General features: G+C 41.7%; 1 protein-coding gene across 1 annotated transcript in view; it reads left to right on the top strand.

The window, feature by feature from the left end:
• Positions 1-19,867, top strand: part of LAMB4 (laminin subunit beta 4) — a 40,349-nt gene extending 20,482 nt beyond the window's left edge. Inside the window, exons 20-34 of the mRNA XM_059472393.1 lie at positions 146-377; positions 2,372-2,529; positions 4,039-4,263; positions 5,354-5,574; positions 6,721-6,817; positions 7,124-7,499; positions 7,849-8,009; positions 11,138-11,343; positions 12,232-12,435; positions 13,904-14,048; positions 15,857-16,061; positions 16,655-16,793; positions 17,029-17,205; positions 18,202-18,355; positions 19,728-19,867. Of these exons, the coding sequence (XP_059328376.1) occupies positions 146-377; positions 2,372-2,529; positions 4,039-4,263; positions 5,354-5,574; positions 6,721-6,817; positions 7,124-7,499; positions 7,849-8,009; positions 11,138-11,343; positions 12,232-12,435; positions 13,904-14,048; positions 15,857-16,061; positions 16,655-16,793; positions 17,029-17,205; positions 18,202-18,355; positions 19,728-19,867 (2,840 nt within the window). The remainder of the gene's footprint in view (positions 1-145; positions 378-2,371; positions 2,530-4,038; positions 4,264-5,353; positions 5,575-6,720; positions 6,818-7,123; positions 7,500-7,848; positions 8,010-11,137; positions 11,344-12,231; positions 12,436-13,903; positions 14,049-15,856; positions 16,062-16,654; positions 16,794-17,028; positions 17,206-18,201; positions 18,356-19,727) is intronic.
• Positions 19,868-20,258: the final 391 nt, after the last annotated feature.

Here is a 20,258-nt window from a genome sequence, read left to right as displayed (position 1 = left end):
GTCCCATGGCCTCTCCCTTTATTCGAATAAAGCCAGAAAGGACTCCTCTGTCTCCCTTTTGGACATAAACTTCTAGTGTTTGTAAATTAATTTTCTTAACAGCAGAAACGCTTTAAGGGCACAGCTTTGCTTTGGTGTTTTCCAGCGTGCGAGTGCCACCCGCAAGGCTCGCTGAGCACGCTGTGTGACCAGGTGACGGGGCAGTGCTCCTGCCGCCGGGGCGTGGATGGCCAGCGCTGCAGCCGCTGCCTGCCCGGCTACTTCGGCTTTCCCCACTGCCGCCCCTGCCCCTGCAATGGCCATGCGGAGCTGTGCGACCTTCGGACCGGAGAGTGCCTCGACTGCCGCGGCTTCACCGCCGGGAGCCACTGCGAGAGGTCAGTCCGTGGGCGCTGCTGCAAGGCTCCAACACACGCTGCTGATCTGCACAGTGCCTGTCTAGCTGGGGGCCTACAAATGCATCAATGACCTTAAGAGGTCACTGAGCCATTACCCCAGGTTTGCAGAACACTTAACAGGTCATTGACATATTAACATAAAACTGCTGAATGTCAGGTTCCTATTTCATTACTATTACCTATTGCATGTGGGAATGTGCATGCAATGCCTGTGGGTGGACTGCAGGCAGGGCATGCACCCAGCATTGCAGCAGACGTTTGAGACATGGACACCACGGCACCATGTACTTGGAGACATGCACAAAGCACCGTGTGTGGGTTAAACTGACTCCTGCCAGGTTCCAAATTGCCAGCTTTCAAATTTAAAATTCAGCACGAGGCTAGCCAAGAGGCTGAATATTCTGCTGAATACTCATTTTAATACCTGCAATTACCTTCAAGGAGTTTAAGTAAATGTGCCCTCTTTGCTGGTCATATTAGTTCCATGTCACCAGAAAATTACTTTTCCCACATGTTCCAGCTGCATTCAGAGCACTGCTCCTCTTTTTTGTTTTGTACACTGGCAGCAGTATCGCAGTTCAACATGGACATCGAAATTAGGTTTGTTTCGTTTGGTCTGGCTGGACTATGCCTTGTCATTAATTTTTAAGAGGTTTTCCTCATGAAACCTGTTGAGCTTTTCCTGCAGTGGTTTTAGACAATACAGTGTTTGGCTGTTTTATGTGTAGATGGCAAACAGATTAAAAATGGGAGACTGAAACACTTTTTGCCCTGTGGCTTTGCAGGATCTCCAGACCCCAGGGGAAAGACAGTCAGATAGCCAAGTCTTTTAGCCTTGCCTGTATACATATGGAGAGCTGTATTCCCATTTGGCATAGTAGAACAGATCAAGGACTAAGGTTGCTCCAGAAACCTCTGTGTTGTTGTTGCTGCAGCTGCAGGCCTGCGGGGGCCTGGGATGTGGAGGCAGCAGTGGTGGGCAGGGTGGCTGAGACCCCAGGGAGCCCCAGAAGCCCCCACCAGTTTGGGTTACAGCACAGCCACCAGCACCTCGAAGGAGCCATCAGGTTTGCAGAACATGTCAGACACAGCATGGCTCAATACATATGTTGCATCTAAAATATGCAGTATTCTCTGAGTACTCTTGAGGAATCATTGCTTTTTTGCCTGTGCCAGCACTTTTTACTGTCATGCCAACCACTCTGTGTGTGTGTCTGGATGGAAATAGATGAATATATGTACTGATAGGTAAATATACAGAATTTTTTTATGGCAGCTTTTAGCTGCTTATGCAGAGCATGTGTGATATGCCATATCATAATCTGCAGAGGATCAGGAAAGGGACATCACACCATGATCAATGTGATCAAGTGAAGCCAATTGATTGCAAAAAGCAAACTATATTTATGCTGTGTTTTACTGTTCACTCCTCAAGGTAATTCATGATTGGTTAAATCCTTCTGTGCATGTGTTTTAATCTTTCAGTTAATTTTAGTTAGTTTTTCTTCTTCATATGTCTCGCTGTGGTTTTCTTGTCTGCCTTTACATCCTGAACTGTCTGTTGCTGAGCGTGTTCTTCTTCTTTTGTGTCCTTCTTTTGTGTCCTTCAAGGGCATTGTGACCTTACTCAGTTTCTATGAAGACTGGATTGTGCATATATATATATATCCATTGTCTTGCAAAAACCCCTCAGCAATGATCATTCAGTTTAAAATTGTTCCAGAGTAGGTGAAAGTCCTCACAAACATTTCTTGAAAGGACAACATATGTCTTTTTCTTTTTGCTTCAGATTTTGAGAATGCAGCTCTGATTTTCCATTTTAGAACACATTTGAAGCTTGAAATATCTCTACCAATTGATGGAGATAACATTACAATGATCTGGAATATTAAATTCCATATATACATGTAAATTGATTCACCTGCATGGAGCACTTGACAATTTGTCCTGCTTTGTGTTGACTGCTTTGGCAGGTGCATGGATGGCTATTATGGAAACCCTCTGGATGGAGAGCCCTGCCACCCATGCATGTGCCCAGGGCCACCTACAAGCAATAGGTATTTTGCACATTCCTGTTACCAGGACTCCCAGTCTGCACAGCTTGTCTGTAATTGTCTCGAGGGATATTCAGGTATGAAGCAAAATAAAGACTGGTTTTGATACTACTTAAATTAATGTAAGAGAAAAAAAATTATCATCCTCCACCTCTCAAGTGTTCAGAAATGACAATGAGGTAATGCTAATAAAACTGCTAAGAAGAGTTTGCACTCGAGTTTACTGAAATTATGTGGCTAAGTTCTGACTAGGAAGAATGGGAATTGTGCAGTTAGTGTTTTCAAAAGACGTTCACCTATGGATACAGTGAAGTAATTTATTGTTCTGATGTCACTCTCTGGAAATCTCCTCCTTTCCAGGAGCATTACACTAATCTGGTGGGGAAAGGAGGGGAGAACTGCAGTTGCTTGTTACCTCTGAAAAAGAAGCATTGCAAGCCCAAATGGGAATGATTAGGCCATCAAAATGAGCTGATAAGACTTCCTAATGAGAGAAAGTCTTTCTCCATATAGAGGAAAACTCTTTGACATTATGCCTTATAGTGACTGCTTCATGGTTCAAATAGTCATTTTAGAAATGGGGTTTCTGCTCTCAGCTGTATGAAATGCAGATGTTTTTGCAGTAAACTGATTGCTCATTTCCTAAGATCATGTTGACTTAGGTTGAATTCCTGAAGGGAAAGCTGAAGATGTTTCCTTTCCCTTGGGCATTAGAAAGATCTCCTCTGGTGGAAGCAAAGCTTAATGGGAATCACTGCTGAAAATTAAACCAATGCTGTCATCTTTACTTAGGCAAGGTTTCTTTATAAGTCAAGAGTGGTTTTGCTTGAGTAATTGCTGTAGGGTCAAAATTATTCATGTTGGTGTTCACCCAGGGGACTTGTGTCCTCACAAATCACTGCACTCTTCAGTTTTGGACTTTATTGCTCCTGCTCCTTTCCAGCAAGACTCTTGATCATCTTTGTAGCAGTGGTCTCACTTTCTCAGAGATTGAGAAAAGCTCTGGGTCCTGAGGAGCACAATGAAGGGAGTCCTTGGCTGAGTGTGATCCAGTGGACATGGTTTCAGAAACACCAGTCTGCCCAGAATGGTTTCTGAGATGCAGAGGCTGCACCCAGATCAGGGCAGGCATTGAGACAAAATGCAGTACTAGTTGTAATGCCAGCAAGGACAGAGCATCAGAGTTCATCTGAACTCCTGGGTACCCCCCACCCTCCAATGCTGCTTGAAGGGCCAAGGAAAATCCTGCAAATATGGCTAACCCTGACTACTGCCATTGAATGGACTTTGATGGAAAAAGATGTTTGGAGGTGTTATGTGATGGGGCACCTAATTGCTCTTACTGAAAGGACTTCCTTGGTATAAACAATTTGGGATGAGAAGGGTGTCTTGGCATCAGATTTCAGTGGGGAAGATATAATTTAAACTGTTCAGAGAATTAAAGGGCAATAATCTCAAACAGCTGGATATTTTCCATTTGAAATATACATTTGAACAGACAGTCTGAATCTTTTAATAATATTACTGGAAATTACATGTTTCACTTGAATCCATCAGCCAGCAATATTTTTACCTTCCTCTGACAGGCAATCAGTGTGACAAGTGTCCTAGTGGGTTCTACAAAAACCCCAGCAGCCCTGGGCTTGACTGTGTACCATGTCCCTGCAATAACAACATTGATTTGACAGACCCAGAGTCCTGTAACAGGGTCACTGGGGAATGCACCAAGTGTTTACACAACACCCATGGAGCAAACTGCCAGTTCTGCAAACCAGGTTACTTTGGCTCAGCCCTCAATCAAAGCTGTCAAAGTAAGTAACTGCACTGCAACTGTGTTTTACTACCAAGAAAATGTTTTTTAAAATAGGCTATAGGGAAAGGCTAGACCTTGGAGGGAGGACAAAACTAAAGAAGATAAATAAAGCAAAATATATTAATCACAAATATATTTCTCTATTTACTAAATATAAATATATCAATGATACAAATAACTTAATATAGCATCTATTAAATCTTTGTCATCCAAGTCTCACTAACTCTCATACTGAATATCACTCCTAGGAAATACTTATTTGTGAAATGAAAGCAGTACTCTCTGTTAGAAAAATAAATGTGCATTCAGCTTATTCAGGAAGGAATCAAAAGTAAAGGAATCAGTGATAATTGTTTATCCATGTTGCTGGCTGATGCCAGCTAAGCTCAGTTAGAGCTCAGTTAACCAGACGATCCCTTGCTGCACTTCCTGCCTTACCAGTTGTTTTCATTAAGTGGCTAGAGTGAGAGCATTCAGACAATAGAATAGATTCCATGAGGACACATCAGTAACTCAGCACTTTGAACAGAAGAGTAGGAGTGTAAGTAAAAGCAAGGCACAAACTTCTTCCCAGTTTTTCTCTAAACTCATTTTCACAGATGTGCCTGAGGATTTAATTTTTATGGCCAAGATAACTATAAGTATAGTCAAGAAACAATTTTTCTGGGAATCTCTAAAATACAGTCCAAGTCCATCCCTTGTTCATTCTTGGAAAATGTCTGTTAGAAATTGTTAAGCAAGAACTTTTGGCTCCTCACTAGGAGGGCTTCTTATCTTACTTGGCTTACTGGGGATTCCCACGCTGGATAATGCCTACTGTAAATCAACTTATCCTTGCCCAACATATTTAACATTGCATTCTAATAAGATTCAAAATACACTGAGCCTTCATTTTCTGTGCCTGTATTAAAAGGGTTGAACATTCACAATAAGTTTTCTCAAAGCCATATATAAGTTATTACAGAAAGACAGGTAATGTGTATGAAACATGTTCAAGGTCACTAAAAGTAAAGCTTTATATCCAGCTCTGACTGTCCATCAGCTGTCTGTGTTTCTGTCTGCTGTAGTAATTGTCCCTCTTTTTCCAGGCTGCAGGTGCAATCTGGCAGGTGTTCAGCCTGCCGTGTGCCCGGGGGGGGACGCAGCCTGCCTATGTGACCCAGCCACAGGAGCTTGTTCCTGCCTGCCCAATGTGCTGGGTGCCACGTGTGACCAGTGTGCCTCTGGCTACTGGGGCCTGGCCAGTGGAAAAGGATGTCAGACCTGTGACTGTGACCCAAAAAACTCCCAAAGCAACCAGTGCAACCAGGCAAGAAAATTACTGTTTTCTAGAAATCAAGGTGCTGGTGTTTTGACATTGCAAAGTGGGGACCCTCTTATAAATGAAGATCGCTTTTTTGTCATATTCCCTAAAACCAAAAAATTATTTGGACGTTTGTAGTTGGTGTAATCACACTGTGAGTCATTAAATCAAAAGTGTTGTTCTGATAATGAGGCTTTGCAATCTCTCTTTGCATGTTTTTTTTGTCAAGTGGATCTTAGAAATACATTGTAAAAAGATGTCATAGGAAAAAGCTGCCTCATAACTATGCATTTAGGGAAGAAGGAAATCCAAGCTTGGACCCAAGAGTCTGATGAGTATTTTTTAAGTGTTTATTTTCATAAAGTAGCAGCTGTGGCCATTACATTAATCAAGCCTCATATATCGTACTACTGGAGTACCTTTTCTCATTTTAATTCCTGTGCACATTTCAGGGCTAGAATGTAGAAAAAATTAAACAGCATTTCAGAACAGAGAGGTGAAATTGTGGTCCCATGGAGTCAACAGCAATTCTGCCATTGACTTCAGAGCACCAGGAGCTTATCCTCAAATCTTGCTGATGTACTTGCACATTTTTTTTCAATATGCTCTCTGTTTGTTCCAGTTTATCCAGTAGATTTATTATTTTTTATAGCGAATTTAGTTCTTGACTTCAAAGAACTACTAGCGGTTATCAGAGTTGTAATTCCCTGGAGTCTAATTTAATAGCTGAATTTCAAAATATTTTTTCTAGGGCAACATGCATAATATATCCTCAAGGTTTTCAGTTACGATTGATGTATTGTGTAGTTTAAGTTCAAATGTTAAGATAAGTCCTCAGATCTAGCAAAAATAAAAAAATAATTATTTTGCAAAGGAAAAGAATCCTCTCAGATCATTGTCAGAGGATGAGTTCTCAAACAGCATCAGTAGATTGGATCATACAACATTAGTAAAGCAAAGCCATTTCTCAGAGTGCATTTTGTTTTCAGGACCTTCAGGAGAAAGGTAGAAAAGCTGGGCCAATACTGTGTAAACCATGGTGCTCAAAGACTGTGAGCAAGCAGTGTTGCTGCAGCTCTTGTACAGCTGAAATAATGTATATCCAGCCCTATGGCTCTGCTGGAAGTTATTCAACCCTATCTGTCTTCACAGCTTACAGGCCAGTGCCCATGTAAGCCAGGTTACAGTGGAAGATACTGTAATGAATGTGAGGAAAACTACTTTGGCAATCCCCAGCTGCACTGTGTTTGTAAGTATATTATTGTGTGGGACAACTGGATTAGGAACTGCCTCAACATAAATGTTTACCTTTTATATTCACAGAGGAAACAGGGCATTCATATGTTTGTGTGTATGAGATGGACAAGTGTTTATGTTGTTTACCTATATTGTTATTTCAATGGTTAAGATAGAGATGAAGAGCCACTACTGTGCAGTCCACCTTGCTCTAACTCAAACACTGCTTTGCTTTTATTATCTTGAAAAGTGTCTTTTTCATGCATTAATCCCAAAGAAGAGGAACAACTGGATGTAACCTGCTGTTCCTTTCTTGCAGCATGTGAGTGTAACCTGGAGGGGACCCACCAGCCCACGTGTGACAAAGCCACGGGCGCGTGTAACTGCCGGGCTGGTGTCACCGGCCGGCTCTGCGACCAGTGCGCCCGCGGCTTTGGGAAGGACTTTCCCTCCTGCCCTCAGTGCCATCTTTGTTTTGATCAGTGGGATGCTGAAATTGCTGCTCTGGCTCAGACTGTGCAGGGCTTAATGAGGTTTGCAGCAAAGCTGGAAGATAAAGGAGGACGAATGCCCAGCTGTGACATGCGCTTCAAAGCCTTTGAAGATGCCATTTCTGAAACTGAACGCATTCTCAGACATCCTGTCCTTTCACCGGAGGCCCTTTCAGGCATCAGGGATTTTCTGGGCTACCTTCAGTAAGGGCTAGGTTGCTCCTGGAAAAATCCCTTAGCTGAGAATCTGTCTTCCCCCAGCCTCCACCAGCCATCCCACTTCTGATTAGCACACAGATGCTGGTCTACTGAGTCACTGTTTTCAATAGATCTATGAACAAAATAATCCTTAATATATGCCTAACCCATAGAGACATATACTTAAATGCTGGAATTTTCCAGTTAATACTAAAGGTTTTCTAAATAAGTCATATAATTAAATGTTTTTGCTTATTTATAAATGTATCTCTTGCCCTCTAAAATATTGTGTAACTCAGTTCTAGTTTAAGAACAATCTGGTCTGACTTCTGCATAACTGTCCTATCCCCTTCAGACAAAAAGTTGCACAGATGGATCCCCTTCACAGTTCACCCTTTGACTTTCCTGACCTTAACAAGAGCATAGAAGATATAGTAGAAGAAGCCAACCTAGTGTTTGAACTTCTACAACAAAAAATACATCTGCATCAAAGTTTTCAGTACTTGAACTTCAAAGGTAAGTCAGCAATGAATTAAAATGGGTGGACATTTTCCCTGAAATTTTGGAATGCTTTCTCATCATTAAACCATACAACATTTCAAAAGATCCTTTCGCTTCCTATGGTAGCACAAAAATGTTGACATTAATAACATTTTATACTGACTTTCCAAATTTTCTTTTGTCTTAAAATGCAGTGATTTCTGGCATCCCAAATTTCAGATGCATGTGCCAGGGTCACATCAGTCAGAAGTCTCAAAAATCCAAATGCTTACATCAGGATATAAAAGAAACCCAGTTTCACAGTACAGACTCACATGCAATGGAACAGCAAAGGAATCCCCCACCACATTTGACTCCTCTTGCTCATAGGAATACTCAAAGAATCTTGTACAGGAACAGTTTATTTAATTAAAGCATTGTGTCATAGTGCAGCTTCCTAGTGTTCTCATGGGAAAATACTTGACTTCATGTGGGACAGAAGTAGCTCTCCCTCATCAAAAAATGTGAAAGCAGAACTGAGCTCCTTGGCATTTTTGAAAGAATTACATCCTCTGTGAACTAAGCATAGTCTCCATCAGCTGCTAATAGCTGTAATGATGATGTCCCACACTGGTTTCTGGAGAAAAATGGAGCTATATCAGGCAGGGATCTTAGACAGATGCTGCATCACCCACAGTGGCAGGAGATGGTCAGCAGAATTCTCTCCAAAGAGATGGCTGCCAAGATATGAACCCCCAGAAGATAGGGTGCTCACCACAGAAGACACAAGCAATGCACTCCCACTTACAGTTCCTCTGTTTCATTCAGGCAAGAAAAACTTGGCCCAGGCAAGTTGGGGTTTTGTTTTGGTTTGGATTTAAAATTTTTTTTGTTTTGTTTTTTGTTTGTTTTTTAAATAAAAACAAAGGAAAAAGAAAAAAGAAGGAAAAGTCAACAAAATGCAAAGTGGAGGGAATGGGAGAGAGGAAAAGAAGGATTAACAGAGGTTTAGGGCTCCCGTGCCCTGTTGCATTTGGCAGCCCCCTGGGGCAGCTCCTCTGCAAGCAGCCAGCAGAGCTCTCCCAGGCTCCACTTCTCAATTCAGCTGAGCCTTGCACACAGAAAGGCAGAAAGGCAAAGAAACAATAAATCCCAGGGAGGCCAGTGGACACAGAGCTGAAGCATCCATGGTGCTCTCTGGTCACATTCCAAACCCACTTAATCTTTTGGCCTCTGGAGACAGATAAACAGCCCTATAAAAAGCTCATGGGAGTGTGGGGAGGGGAAGACCTTGAATTTAAGATGAATTTCCTATCAAGGCCACAAATATTCATTGGTTCTGCTACCAAGCATATAATAGCACAAAAATAACATTTCCCTCAAGATAAACAGCTTTTCTGATACCCAGGAGAGAGACTGACTCCTCAGTCCATCTTCCTTTCAGACCAGCAGCATATTCTATATATGGTTCTGCTTTTTCCTCTCCTTTTTGCTGGGGCAGATTCACCATCTGGGGCACATCTGGCACTCGTGCCCTAGACACACACAGAGAATGAGCTCCTGCCTGTGTCTCTGTGCAGAGGATCAGGAGCTGGAGTCCTCCTCACAGGCACACATTCAGCTAGATGACCTGGAAATATCAATATCTAATGATAAATTAAAACCACTGGAAAAACCAAGATGCAAGTGCCCTTAAAAGAATGTTTGCAGTCTATGAGATCTCATGAAATTATGGGTTTCCAGCATTGGCCCCTGCCTTTGCAGCAGCTGAGGTGCAGTAAGCCAGTGAGAGAAGCTTCCTAGGCTGTAAATCCAGCCTGTGCTAAGACACTGTGTTTAATGTAAAGGAACTTGGAATCTCTACAGCTCCATCAAAAACCAAATGTGGAAAATGCCTTTAGGCCATTTAATGAAGAGCTGAACCACTGTGAAATATTCCTGCAATGGAATTGTTGCGCAGAAAAAAAATCTCTGGCTTAGATGAGGAGTTGCAGCAATCTCTTGCCAGGTATTTTGTATTAAGAGCTAGCTTTAAACTGTACATTGTTTCCAAGAATTACAAGATAAATAAATAGCCCCGGTTCCACATGATAACTAAACATTGTTCAGCTTCAATCAAAGCACAGCCAAGGGCTTTAGAGCCTGAATCAAAGCACACAGGACTTGAGTGTCTTGTCTTTGACTTCAACTTGTAACTGAGGCAGTTACCAGCACAAAGAGAGATGCTAATCAGAGACCTCTAATGCTTTTTCACTGCTGACACATCAATTCTGGCTCTGGACACATTTCTGCCTAAGAATGTGGGCACAAATCTGGGCTCTCCAGAGATCTGGGAAACCTCAACAGCAGCAGTAACAGCTTTAAATTATGTGTGTCGCAAAGGGGCCTGAATCCTTTTCTCAGGCTATTAATCTGCAAAAAATGTAATATTCTCCAACCCTTTTGAGCCTACTTAAGGAAAAGCTTTCACTAACCAAAAAAGACTCTTGCTGGAAAGCATTTTTAGCCTGGCCTATTAGCTTATCACGGAAGTGGGGGTTTTTTAATTCATCAATCCTGAAACTGGATTTTCCAGAGACAAAAAAACCCTCATATATTCCCATTTGTAACATAAATTTTGGTCTCACTCTAGCAGACCACTTAACTCTTGGGTGCTATGCTGAGCAGAAAGGATGGTTATTTTCCTGACTCACAATCAGGCAGCTGATCATTTCATGACAACTGGCAGAAAGAGTTTTCCTGCCTAAAACATAATAAATGTCAGGAGCTTTTATCCAATCAACAATGGCAGCAATGTATGAGATCTGCAATGATGAATGCAGATCTGTAGCAGTTAGTGTCAATAATGGGATCTCCTTCATACTTCTAACTATTCTGTTGCCTTCTCAAACACCTTGGCATCCTGTGGATAACACAGGATCCACCATTTTTTCATCTAGTTTAGCAGGTTTTGTGAGTATTGATAACTATTTCTATTTGGCAACTGGATAAGTAAAGGATTAAAAGGCTTGGCTGAGGAAAAGACAGTTCCTGCCCTTCCCTGCTTCCCAAATTAAACACCAGTGAATCAGCTGTCACTCATCAATTGTCCAGGATTCAAGCAAATGCACAAACTGAATGCAACCAAATGCAGTTGGTACTAAACCCTATTTCTGTTGGTACAGAGGCCATCAGCAACATTAGGAAACACTCTGAAGTATCATTGCTGGCAGAGCAGAGGACCAGGGGGACAACCCCTGCTGTAAGACACTCAGAGTACACCAGGAACGACGCCCTCACTATGTTGGACCATCAGGTCTTTAACGCAAGCAGTGTGCTGCAACAGCTCAGAATGATCAAAAGCCCTGACATCCAAAACCTGAATGAAAAGGTAGGTGCTGTGGATTTTGAATGCAAGTTAAAAAATCCCTAAAAACCAAAAACCTCTTTTTTTTGATGTTGTAGTAGGTTTTATTTTAAAAGGATGCTTACATGCATTTTTAAGCCTGGAAAATGGCACTTCCTTGCCACAGCCAATCACATCAGAACAACTGCACTTCTCAGGTGTAGTTATTTCCAGCCTTCTGGAAGACATTGTTCCCAGCACAAGGAACTGTTTAAGCACTCTTTAGTCTCAAGAGGTCATCAGAGTAATTTCAGAAAGATTAAGGCAAACCTCCTCCATGAGTAAGTTAAACTAACCAGAGTGACTTTGTCCTGGAATGGATGGAGAGTGCTCAATATCCTTTGTGTCACCTCTGGGAAAGAAGGGGATTTCTGTTCTTCTGCAGGGCAGCAGTAAATACCTGATAGTACCAATTCATGACAAATCTGGAAGAGATCATCCACCTAAGCCTATAGTTCCATATCTGTGTCAAAATACATGGGACTAGACATGGCACCTTGTTCTGTTAGAGGTTTCCTGGATCCTTTAGAAGAAGCCATTGGCCCATGGGCTGGATATAGTTAGGGAATGGTTTCAGCCCTTTTGCTAAAGAAGAGCAAAGCAAGGGTCTCAGTACATCACTCAGTACATCAGCCTAACAAATGGCTCCTGCAAGGATGCTCAGAGCCATGGGCTGCCATTGCATCCTTCAAATCAGGGCAGAGGGACCTGTGCCTAGCAGTGATACCCATTTTTATAAAGACCAGATACTGTGTCTTAGGGAATATCCAATCCTATAGTCAATGTTCACATGATGTCAAACATCTTCCTTCCCTCAGGAGTGTATCTCAGGCCCCCAGAGGAGTCCTGACATAAGCATCTTCCCTCTTGCAGATCTGTGGTGTTCCAGGAGACCAGCCATGTGCCACAGCAGCCTGTGGGGGAGCTGTGTGCCAGGACAATCACGGACTAAGGCATTGTGGTGGCCCAGACTGCACTGGGGCTCTTCCTCTCTCCTCTGAGGCCTTCAGGAAAGCTGAGGAGACTGCTGTGATGCTAAATAACTTGACTACTCAGCTACAGGAACCTGCAAATCAGGTGCTGTATATCAAACCTACATTTGTTCAGTGAAATGGATGGAGGGTGAGGTTTGGGAGGTCACAAATCTACAAAAACTCACCCGCTCTTTGGACAAGGAGTGGTGACATAGTGATGGACTCTGTCCCAGCATCACAGACCGATCATGATACAGTACCAGGTGTCAGCCCCTCCAAGAGATTGGCTTTATCTAGATCTTCTTCCTCACAGCTGCTGATTTCAAAAGTCATGGTGCCATGTTTCTATGGGAGTAGGTGGTTTCAGGCTAGAATTGTCTAAATTTTTACTGGGAAAGATTCAAATGGCACCATTTGTCAGTAGCCTGACATGCTTATTGCAATGGGATTACTGCTGTGCATGGTGTTAAGCTCTATTTATACAACTTCATACTACTCTTATGCTTGCCAATAAATTCCTTTGGAAAATAATTTCAAGATGAAGCTTTTCTGCCCCCAGTAATGTTTAGGAGGGCATCAATTAGTCGACTATACTGCACAGTAGCAGTGAAAAATAATTCAAACAAAGTGTGGCCAATGCAATGTATGCCAAGGAAACAAAACAGACAAATCCCAAAGCAGCAGTAAGGAGTTTGTTCTTATTAACAGTCAGAGATGATGTCTGTTACAGTTATAGGCAAAGCACATTTTCCAGCAGAAATTACATTCTGCTGTGGCTTTGTCCTGTCCCTGCAGGATGCCTGGGCATCCATTTCCTCTCTTTAAAATGCCCTCGACTGCATCCCAGCCAGCCAGAGCATTTTTCTCATTGCATGGGGAAAGACCAAATCTCTTCCCTCTGCAGACCACAGATGTACCTGGGCCATTCTGGAAGGCAAAGCCCCTGCCAAAGTAAAATACTGTTGGAATTTGATAATTAGTCTAAAGTTCTCATTCAAATTATCAAGAATACTAATTTAGTGGTGAAACGTAACTTTTAAAGACAAGCCTTGAACTCTACCTTCCTTGTGTCCTCTTGTTAAAATTTATAGGAATTCAGAGGGTGGGGAGGGTTTACATTCTCCATTTCAGGGAGGCTCCTGCCTTCCTTAGCAGACTCCTGTCTTTCCAAACCAAGATACCTCTTCAGCTGTTTTTTAACAGCAAGTCCAATGTGAAATGACAAAAGAAATCACATTTTCTATAATCAGATCTTAATCTGGCCATGACAAGCTACAGTACTGCAATAATACTGTCAGTATTTTTTTTAGAGATAGGAGGGAGCTGTGGTTTAGCAGTGGTTGCAGAGAGGAAAAAATGCTTGATTTAGGCTTTTTCTGAGGCCTGATGAAGCCCAGGATGTAGCAGCTTCTGGAGTTCCCCAAAGAGGTCTCCTACTACTTTTCAAAGCCACATCAAGTGATTCCAGCTGAGGCTTGGATCAAAATTACCTTTGTGTCAGAGCCCAACTTGCAAAGCAGTGGCAGATAACCTCCAGAAAATGGCACTGCTGTTTCTAATAATATTTCCAGGTTAAAATCATTAGAAAAATGGCAGAAGACAGCAAACTGAAAGGCTCACGATTTAATGGGCAACTGGAGACAGCTATCAATCAAATTGAAGCTGATGGTGAGATCACTAAGGAGTTCATCAAAAAAGTGAAAGTCTTCTTGTTAGGTAAATATGCAATATTCTTTTTGACTCATTTTTCATAAATATATTCCAATATAATACAGCATAATGAACAGCCAGAAGATGATCTAGCTGTATATGCATGAAATTTCTCATCTGCATCCTGAACTGTGCAAACTATTTAAATCCCTTTTTTCTAGTGCTTCTTTCTCCCAGGTGACAGTACTTTGTATCAATTACATCTGTTACATTCTGATTATCATCTTTTATTACTGAGTTTAATTTGAAGTAACTCTCTCTGTTCCTGGTTTTTCTGGGTAAAGGACTACTAAGATAATTTCATACAATATATAATGGCCAGGCATGTCCAGTGCACCCTCAAATTGTTATTCCACCCCCTTCTTCCAGGCCCATAAATAGAGGCTCTCAGTAGGGAGCGTGGGAATTAGGACACATCCCACTCCATCCTCTCCATAAAGCTGTAACTCGAGGAATCAAAGGATTCTGGTAGAACTTCACAGCTCTCATAAAAAAAAGTAACAAAACAACCGTATCTACCCTAAAAAATTTCCACTCTCAGGATTGCAGAAAAATGCTGTAGGAAACAGATCCTAATTTTTTTTACCAGATGCACATCAAAGGGTTCAAATGTGGCAGGATTTTCTTTAATCTCTTCAATGTAGCTGATCTCATAAATTTCTATGGATTGCAGTCTTTTGGCATTCATACCTCTACATCCAAATGGGAGCAAGGGCAGAGGACAGATGACTTCTTTTGTTCAGAAAAATTTACATTATTTTATTGATTTAGAAGATTTACGTCAATTTGATTGCTTAAGAGTCTCAGATTTTTATTGATAGCCACTGAAAATTCCATCTTTCACTCTTCTTTTATGTTTCTTAGTAGACAGACAGCATTTATTAACAATTTTAAAAGAATTTTTTCAAATCTTTGTTTTGTTAATTTTAAGAACAGGAACAGCTGAGAAATATACAGTTAAACATTAAAAATACATTAAATCTGCTGAACTTGACATTGATGTGAATGGTGATTCTGGATGAATAAATTTCTACAGAAAATAGCTCTCAGGAATTCACTACTGTTTGCACACTAAACATCTTCTATTTAATCCTTGCTGACTTACTCTTCAGATTACCACAACCATTTAACATATCTCAACTGCTTTATCATACAAGGTCTTGTCTATAAATGGATGTGAACAGAAGATAGAACTGATGATGTGACTTCTCAAGACATTGACTACTCTGTGTGTGCCTCTGCCTCTCAGCAAAGAGCTAGGACAAGCTCATTTGTAATGGGAATTTTCAAAATATAGTTTTTTCTATGGTAAATTCCCATCCTATGCAAGTCTGACCCAAGTTCCCTCTGCAGCTTAGCCTTTCTCATTAACCAGCAAAGGAACCACTTTCTCAATATTGTGGCAACTCCAGGGAAGGGATTACACCCACTGGCCAGCTTGGAAATCTCCATTCACACCCCAGCCTCACCAGCACCTCTTTGATCTGTGGGCCAGGGGAGAAATGGGCTCTGACACATCTAGCTGTGCTGGGCACTGATTTAAAGCCCTCCATGGGTTCTGTCCTATGTCAGAATTTTAATAACTCAGTTCAAAGTGGGTTCAAATCCTCATTTCAGCCAGTTCTGACAACACTAACAGCAGTATCTGGAAGCATAATATTAAATTACAAAATGTTGGAGATAATTCTCTTACCCCCTTGCTGTGCCTGTCAGCTTTACTCTCCCCCATAACTCAAAGGGTAGGCAGCCATAATGACCATTTGCTGGGAGGAAGGAGCTGCTTCAGGATACTCTCAGCTCCATTTCTGTTGCAGATGAGAGTGCACCTCCAGAAGACATCGAGAAGGTGGCAAATTATGTTCTGCAAATAAACCTTCCCCTGACTCCACAAGAGCTCACAGGCATGCTTGGCAAACTCCAAAGCATGATGAACCACTGTGAGAAGTATGAACTGAATAACAAGAGAAACATAAAAAGGGAGGATGCTCAGACACTGCTGGTGGAGGCACAAGAAGCTGAGTAAGTAGAGTATTCTCATGCTGGTGTGCCAGCTCCAGCTGGGGTGGCACTGTGCACAGCAGGACTGCTCCATTCCCCTGGCAGAAACACTGGAAGGGGAGTTCAGATGGAGATTTCACCTTGCCTTTTCCACAGGGCCTCTGTCACTGCCACTCGTGCTGCAGGAGCCACCATGCTGAAAGGAGCAGCTCCTGACAGCCCTTGGCTCCTCTGCCTGCTGTCAGAGAGGCCAAAGCAGCTCCTTAACTCCACCTTGGACCTGGTGGAGCATTACATCTGGCTCACTGGGTGGTTTGAATAAGGGTGAGAAAAACCCAACAAGAGAAAAAACATGTTCACCCATGAGTGTTCCCTCCTGGCTGTGCACCACCCCGCAGCCAGCAGCATCCAACCTCACCCTGAGTACAGCAACTCAGGTGCTCCCCCACAAAGCCCTTTTCTGAGGTTTTGCTTTACCAATTTACCACAATTTTAATGGTTGTTGTTGGACTTGAGGAAACATTCCTGTATGTCAGCATGGGTCCATTTGAAACATGTTCTTGCTTTGCTCACCACACCATGATACTACATGCACTTCCTTTTTTCCATTTTAGCAAAGCAGCTAAAGCTCTTCTGCCAGTGGATGAAATTAATAATAAACTAAAAAATGTTGTGAAGTCCCAAGGGCACTCCAAAAGCACCATCATAAAGTCAAATGAAGAGATACAAAGCATCAGAACACAAATCTCTCAGGTATCTTGCTGCAAATATTTTAATTTATTTGCAAGATTTATTAGAAAGAGATATTTCATTGTGAAATTTCATTAACATAAACTTAAATAAACAAAACCAGAATGTGGCACAGATATAATACCAGTTCCATACTGCTTAAGTGTCTCTTAATCCACTGACAGTCCCTCATTATCACACTCCACGAGCTGGATGGATGTTGCATAAGAAATCACAGCCTTCAATTGCTCTGTTTTAGGCTGAGAACCAAATGAACAAGACAAACAATAAACTAAATGACTTGTCAGCCAAACAGACTGAGATGGAAGATGAAAGTGCCACATGGCAGGCAAAAATGCTGATGAACAAGAACCAAGCTACAAAGGCAAGAGCAGAGGCAGAAGCAGCTCACAAGCAAGCCCAGAAAATGGATAATGTAAGCTCTTCTGTCACATATTTAGGGGAAAAAACCTTCCCCATGTTTAATAGTATTTTTGCTTCAGAAGCATTGCCATGCTGTCATAAAAAATTTACATTTTCCTTATGCCATGCAGTGTAAAATGCCATGGTTAAGAAGAATTTGTGTTTTATTTTAAGGTTTCTGGCATACCCTTCTGTTTGCTTGAATGACAGAAAACATACACATTTCTCTGGCTACTTCATGACATTTTTTCTTGCACTGTGTATAAGACTTGTAGTCACCATGGGCACCAATAAACACAACAGAACAAATTACAAAACCAGATATTAAAATACATGACTGATGGAAGCACCCTGGCAATTCATCCTGTGCCATTCTCCTTCAGAGAAAATTGCTGTGGGAGTAATTGGAGTTTTTGATTGGCTTGGTGCTTTCCAGTAGTTCAGTTTTTTTAAAATGCAGCTAAAAATTTGCTAAAATGGCAAGAACCAAGTACCCACACCACAAGCTTGGAACGTGGCCATACTTCCAAGTTACAAGAACTGTAGGCAAAATCTAAGCTGCAGCCTCAACAGCAACCTAGATCAGCAGGGAAGAGATTAGCCAGTAAATCTTACTGCAATTGAAAATGTAAAAAACCCCAATGCTGCTACAGATAATTCATTAAATTTGAATTAAGCTTTACAGCAAAATGAAATTTACAGAAAAGCCCTATCAACACAAGCAAAACCAGCATAAACTTAAATATCTTAAATAATATTTTCTTTATATCCTTGCCCCTCCCCCTCCTTTAGATTACTCCACTGGCAGTTTGTTTTAATTGATTTCTATCATATTTTGCAAAGCATTTTTCAATGTCTAGAAATTAAGGATCTATTTTTTAATATTTAAGAGAATGGGGAATCTAAACTTTGGTTCAAAGAGGATGTTAAAAAAAGTATTAAATCTTCCTTCTGTACACCAGATTAATTATGACATGCTCTTAAACTAAGTAATGACATTTTGTTACAGGAATTTACTGATGTTAAAAGAAAGTACACTATTCTTCAAGAAAAGCTAAAAACCCAAGGACCTCCAAAAGTAACACTAGAAAAAGTGAAGCAGTTGAAAGAAGAAGCAGAAAAACTAGCTGAAGAGACTGAAAAGAAGATAAAAAGAATAACAGGTGATGTTCTCATTTCCACAGTGAGTGGTAAATACTGTATAGTCATGAATTCAAGGCTAAAGTCCTTGCCCACAGACACTAACACACTAAGTTCACCCAAAATTAAGTTTAAAACATTTTACCTGGTGAAAATCCCTACCTGAAGCTACTAATTTTAAAAGCAGTTGAATTGATTTGGCTTATGTACTTTTTCTGACTTAAATACATTGCTATAAGCAAAGGTTATGAACTGTCCACACAGGGACTTGCAGAGATTTTCTTCAGTTTAAAAACAGGGTAAGTGCAAAACCTGCATAAAACCTGGCTGCAGATTTATCTGGAGGCTCTGATTTATGCATTTGCTTTGGGCACTTGGACCTTCCATCCTTCCTCTATGCTCTGTCTTTCCTACATCACCCAGGCAATGCTGGTGTGACAGAGCTGCAGGGCAGCTGTTTTCCTTCAGCCCATACTTGCTCCCCTTCAGACCTTATCTCTGAGCAATGGCAGAGCAAACCAGCTACAACCACAGCTTGTGGAGACTGCAGCTGAGGTGCCCTGAATCTGGGGGGCCATGACTGTCAGGCAGAGGGGTCACAGGCCCTGCAGACAGAGCTGCTGTGGCTGTCCTGGCACACAGTGCTGCTCTCACCGGCTCAGGGGGTCACCAAAAAGGAGAAGCACATCTCATGTCCCTGCACACAGGGAACCTAATCCTCCTTGTAGTGGAGACCTGAGCATTCCCACTGGGAACCCTTAGGCCTAGGATCCTGCCAGGCTCAAATAAGCAAATACCATGTAGCGTCAACAAAACTGCAGCAGAAACTCTATCCCAGGAGAAAACTCTTCAGGACAGGATCCAAATAAATATTTTGAGCACAGACCTTGAGGAAAAGAATTAAGATCATCCAAGTCACTCCAAATGCCTGAATGATAAGGATATTAGAAACAGGCAGTGAATCCTGTGGATTTAACTCATTACCAATATGTTTACATTGCTGTAGCTCCACAGGAACCAGCAGAAAACAGTTACACAAGTGAGGGAGACCTAAGCCCATCACACCCAAATTGTCTAGGCTTTACACACATCAGTGGACACACTCTTTCTCTGAGTGTTTCCATTTAAACCAAGTCCTTGAAGAATTCCACATTCTGTCCATCCCATCATAGCTGATGGACAAAAGCACATGCTGGGAAATTAATTTCTTCAAGGCTATCATGTTTCTCTTGCTGTCCAGAAGCCAGACTTTCCCTTCCAGTTGCACATATAACATTCCCCATTCAAAATGGGCTTATTGCCTCTAAAACTTATGGGAAAAGAAATGCTGCTAATCACTGGATTTTACTTACACAACATCATTGCTCACATCATTGCATGTCTCTGCTTTTCCAGATTTGGAGAAGAAGCTTCAGGAACTGAATCAAACCAAACAAGATAAAGCAGAGCAACTGAGACAACTAGAGGAACAAGTGATAGCCATTAAAAATGAAATAATGGAGCAGGAAAGCAAATATGCAACATGCAAGAGTTAGGGTCTGAACAGACCATCAGGTAGAATGAAGCTGAAATCACCATGATTACCACGTCCTAAGCATCCTGGCACAGGCCACTGTCCTCTGGAAATACATCTGAAGTGGCCTAATGAATAATGTAATTTTACCTCTTTTTCTTTTTCTTCTTTTGTCCAATTGAATTTATATGGAAATAGGAAATACCTTGTAATAAACCATCTGATTTAGTAATCATATAGTCTTTGAGGGAGCTCTACAATATACTCCTGTGCACAGTCTAGGGCTTCTTATGGTGGGGGAGTTGGAAATGCAAAAGGAGGATTGCTCAGAGAGCTGCTGGTAGCTGTCTCAAAGACAGACTCCCAGCGCCCTGTGTCTTCTGCCAGCCCCTAAAAATTGAGCTTGTGCCATG

Source organism: Ammospiza nelsoni, chromosome 5 (assembly GCF_027579445.1).
Source record: "Ammospiza nelsoni isolate bAmmNel1 chromosome 5, bAmmNel1.pri, whole genome shotgun sequence".
In the NCBI taxonomy this organism is placed as follows: Eukaryota; Metazoa; Chordata; class Aves; order Passeriformes; family Passerellidae; genus Ammospiza; species Ammospiza nelsoni.
This window is presented reverse-complemented; position numbering and strand designations above follow the sequence as displayed.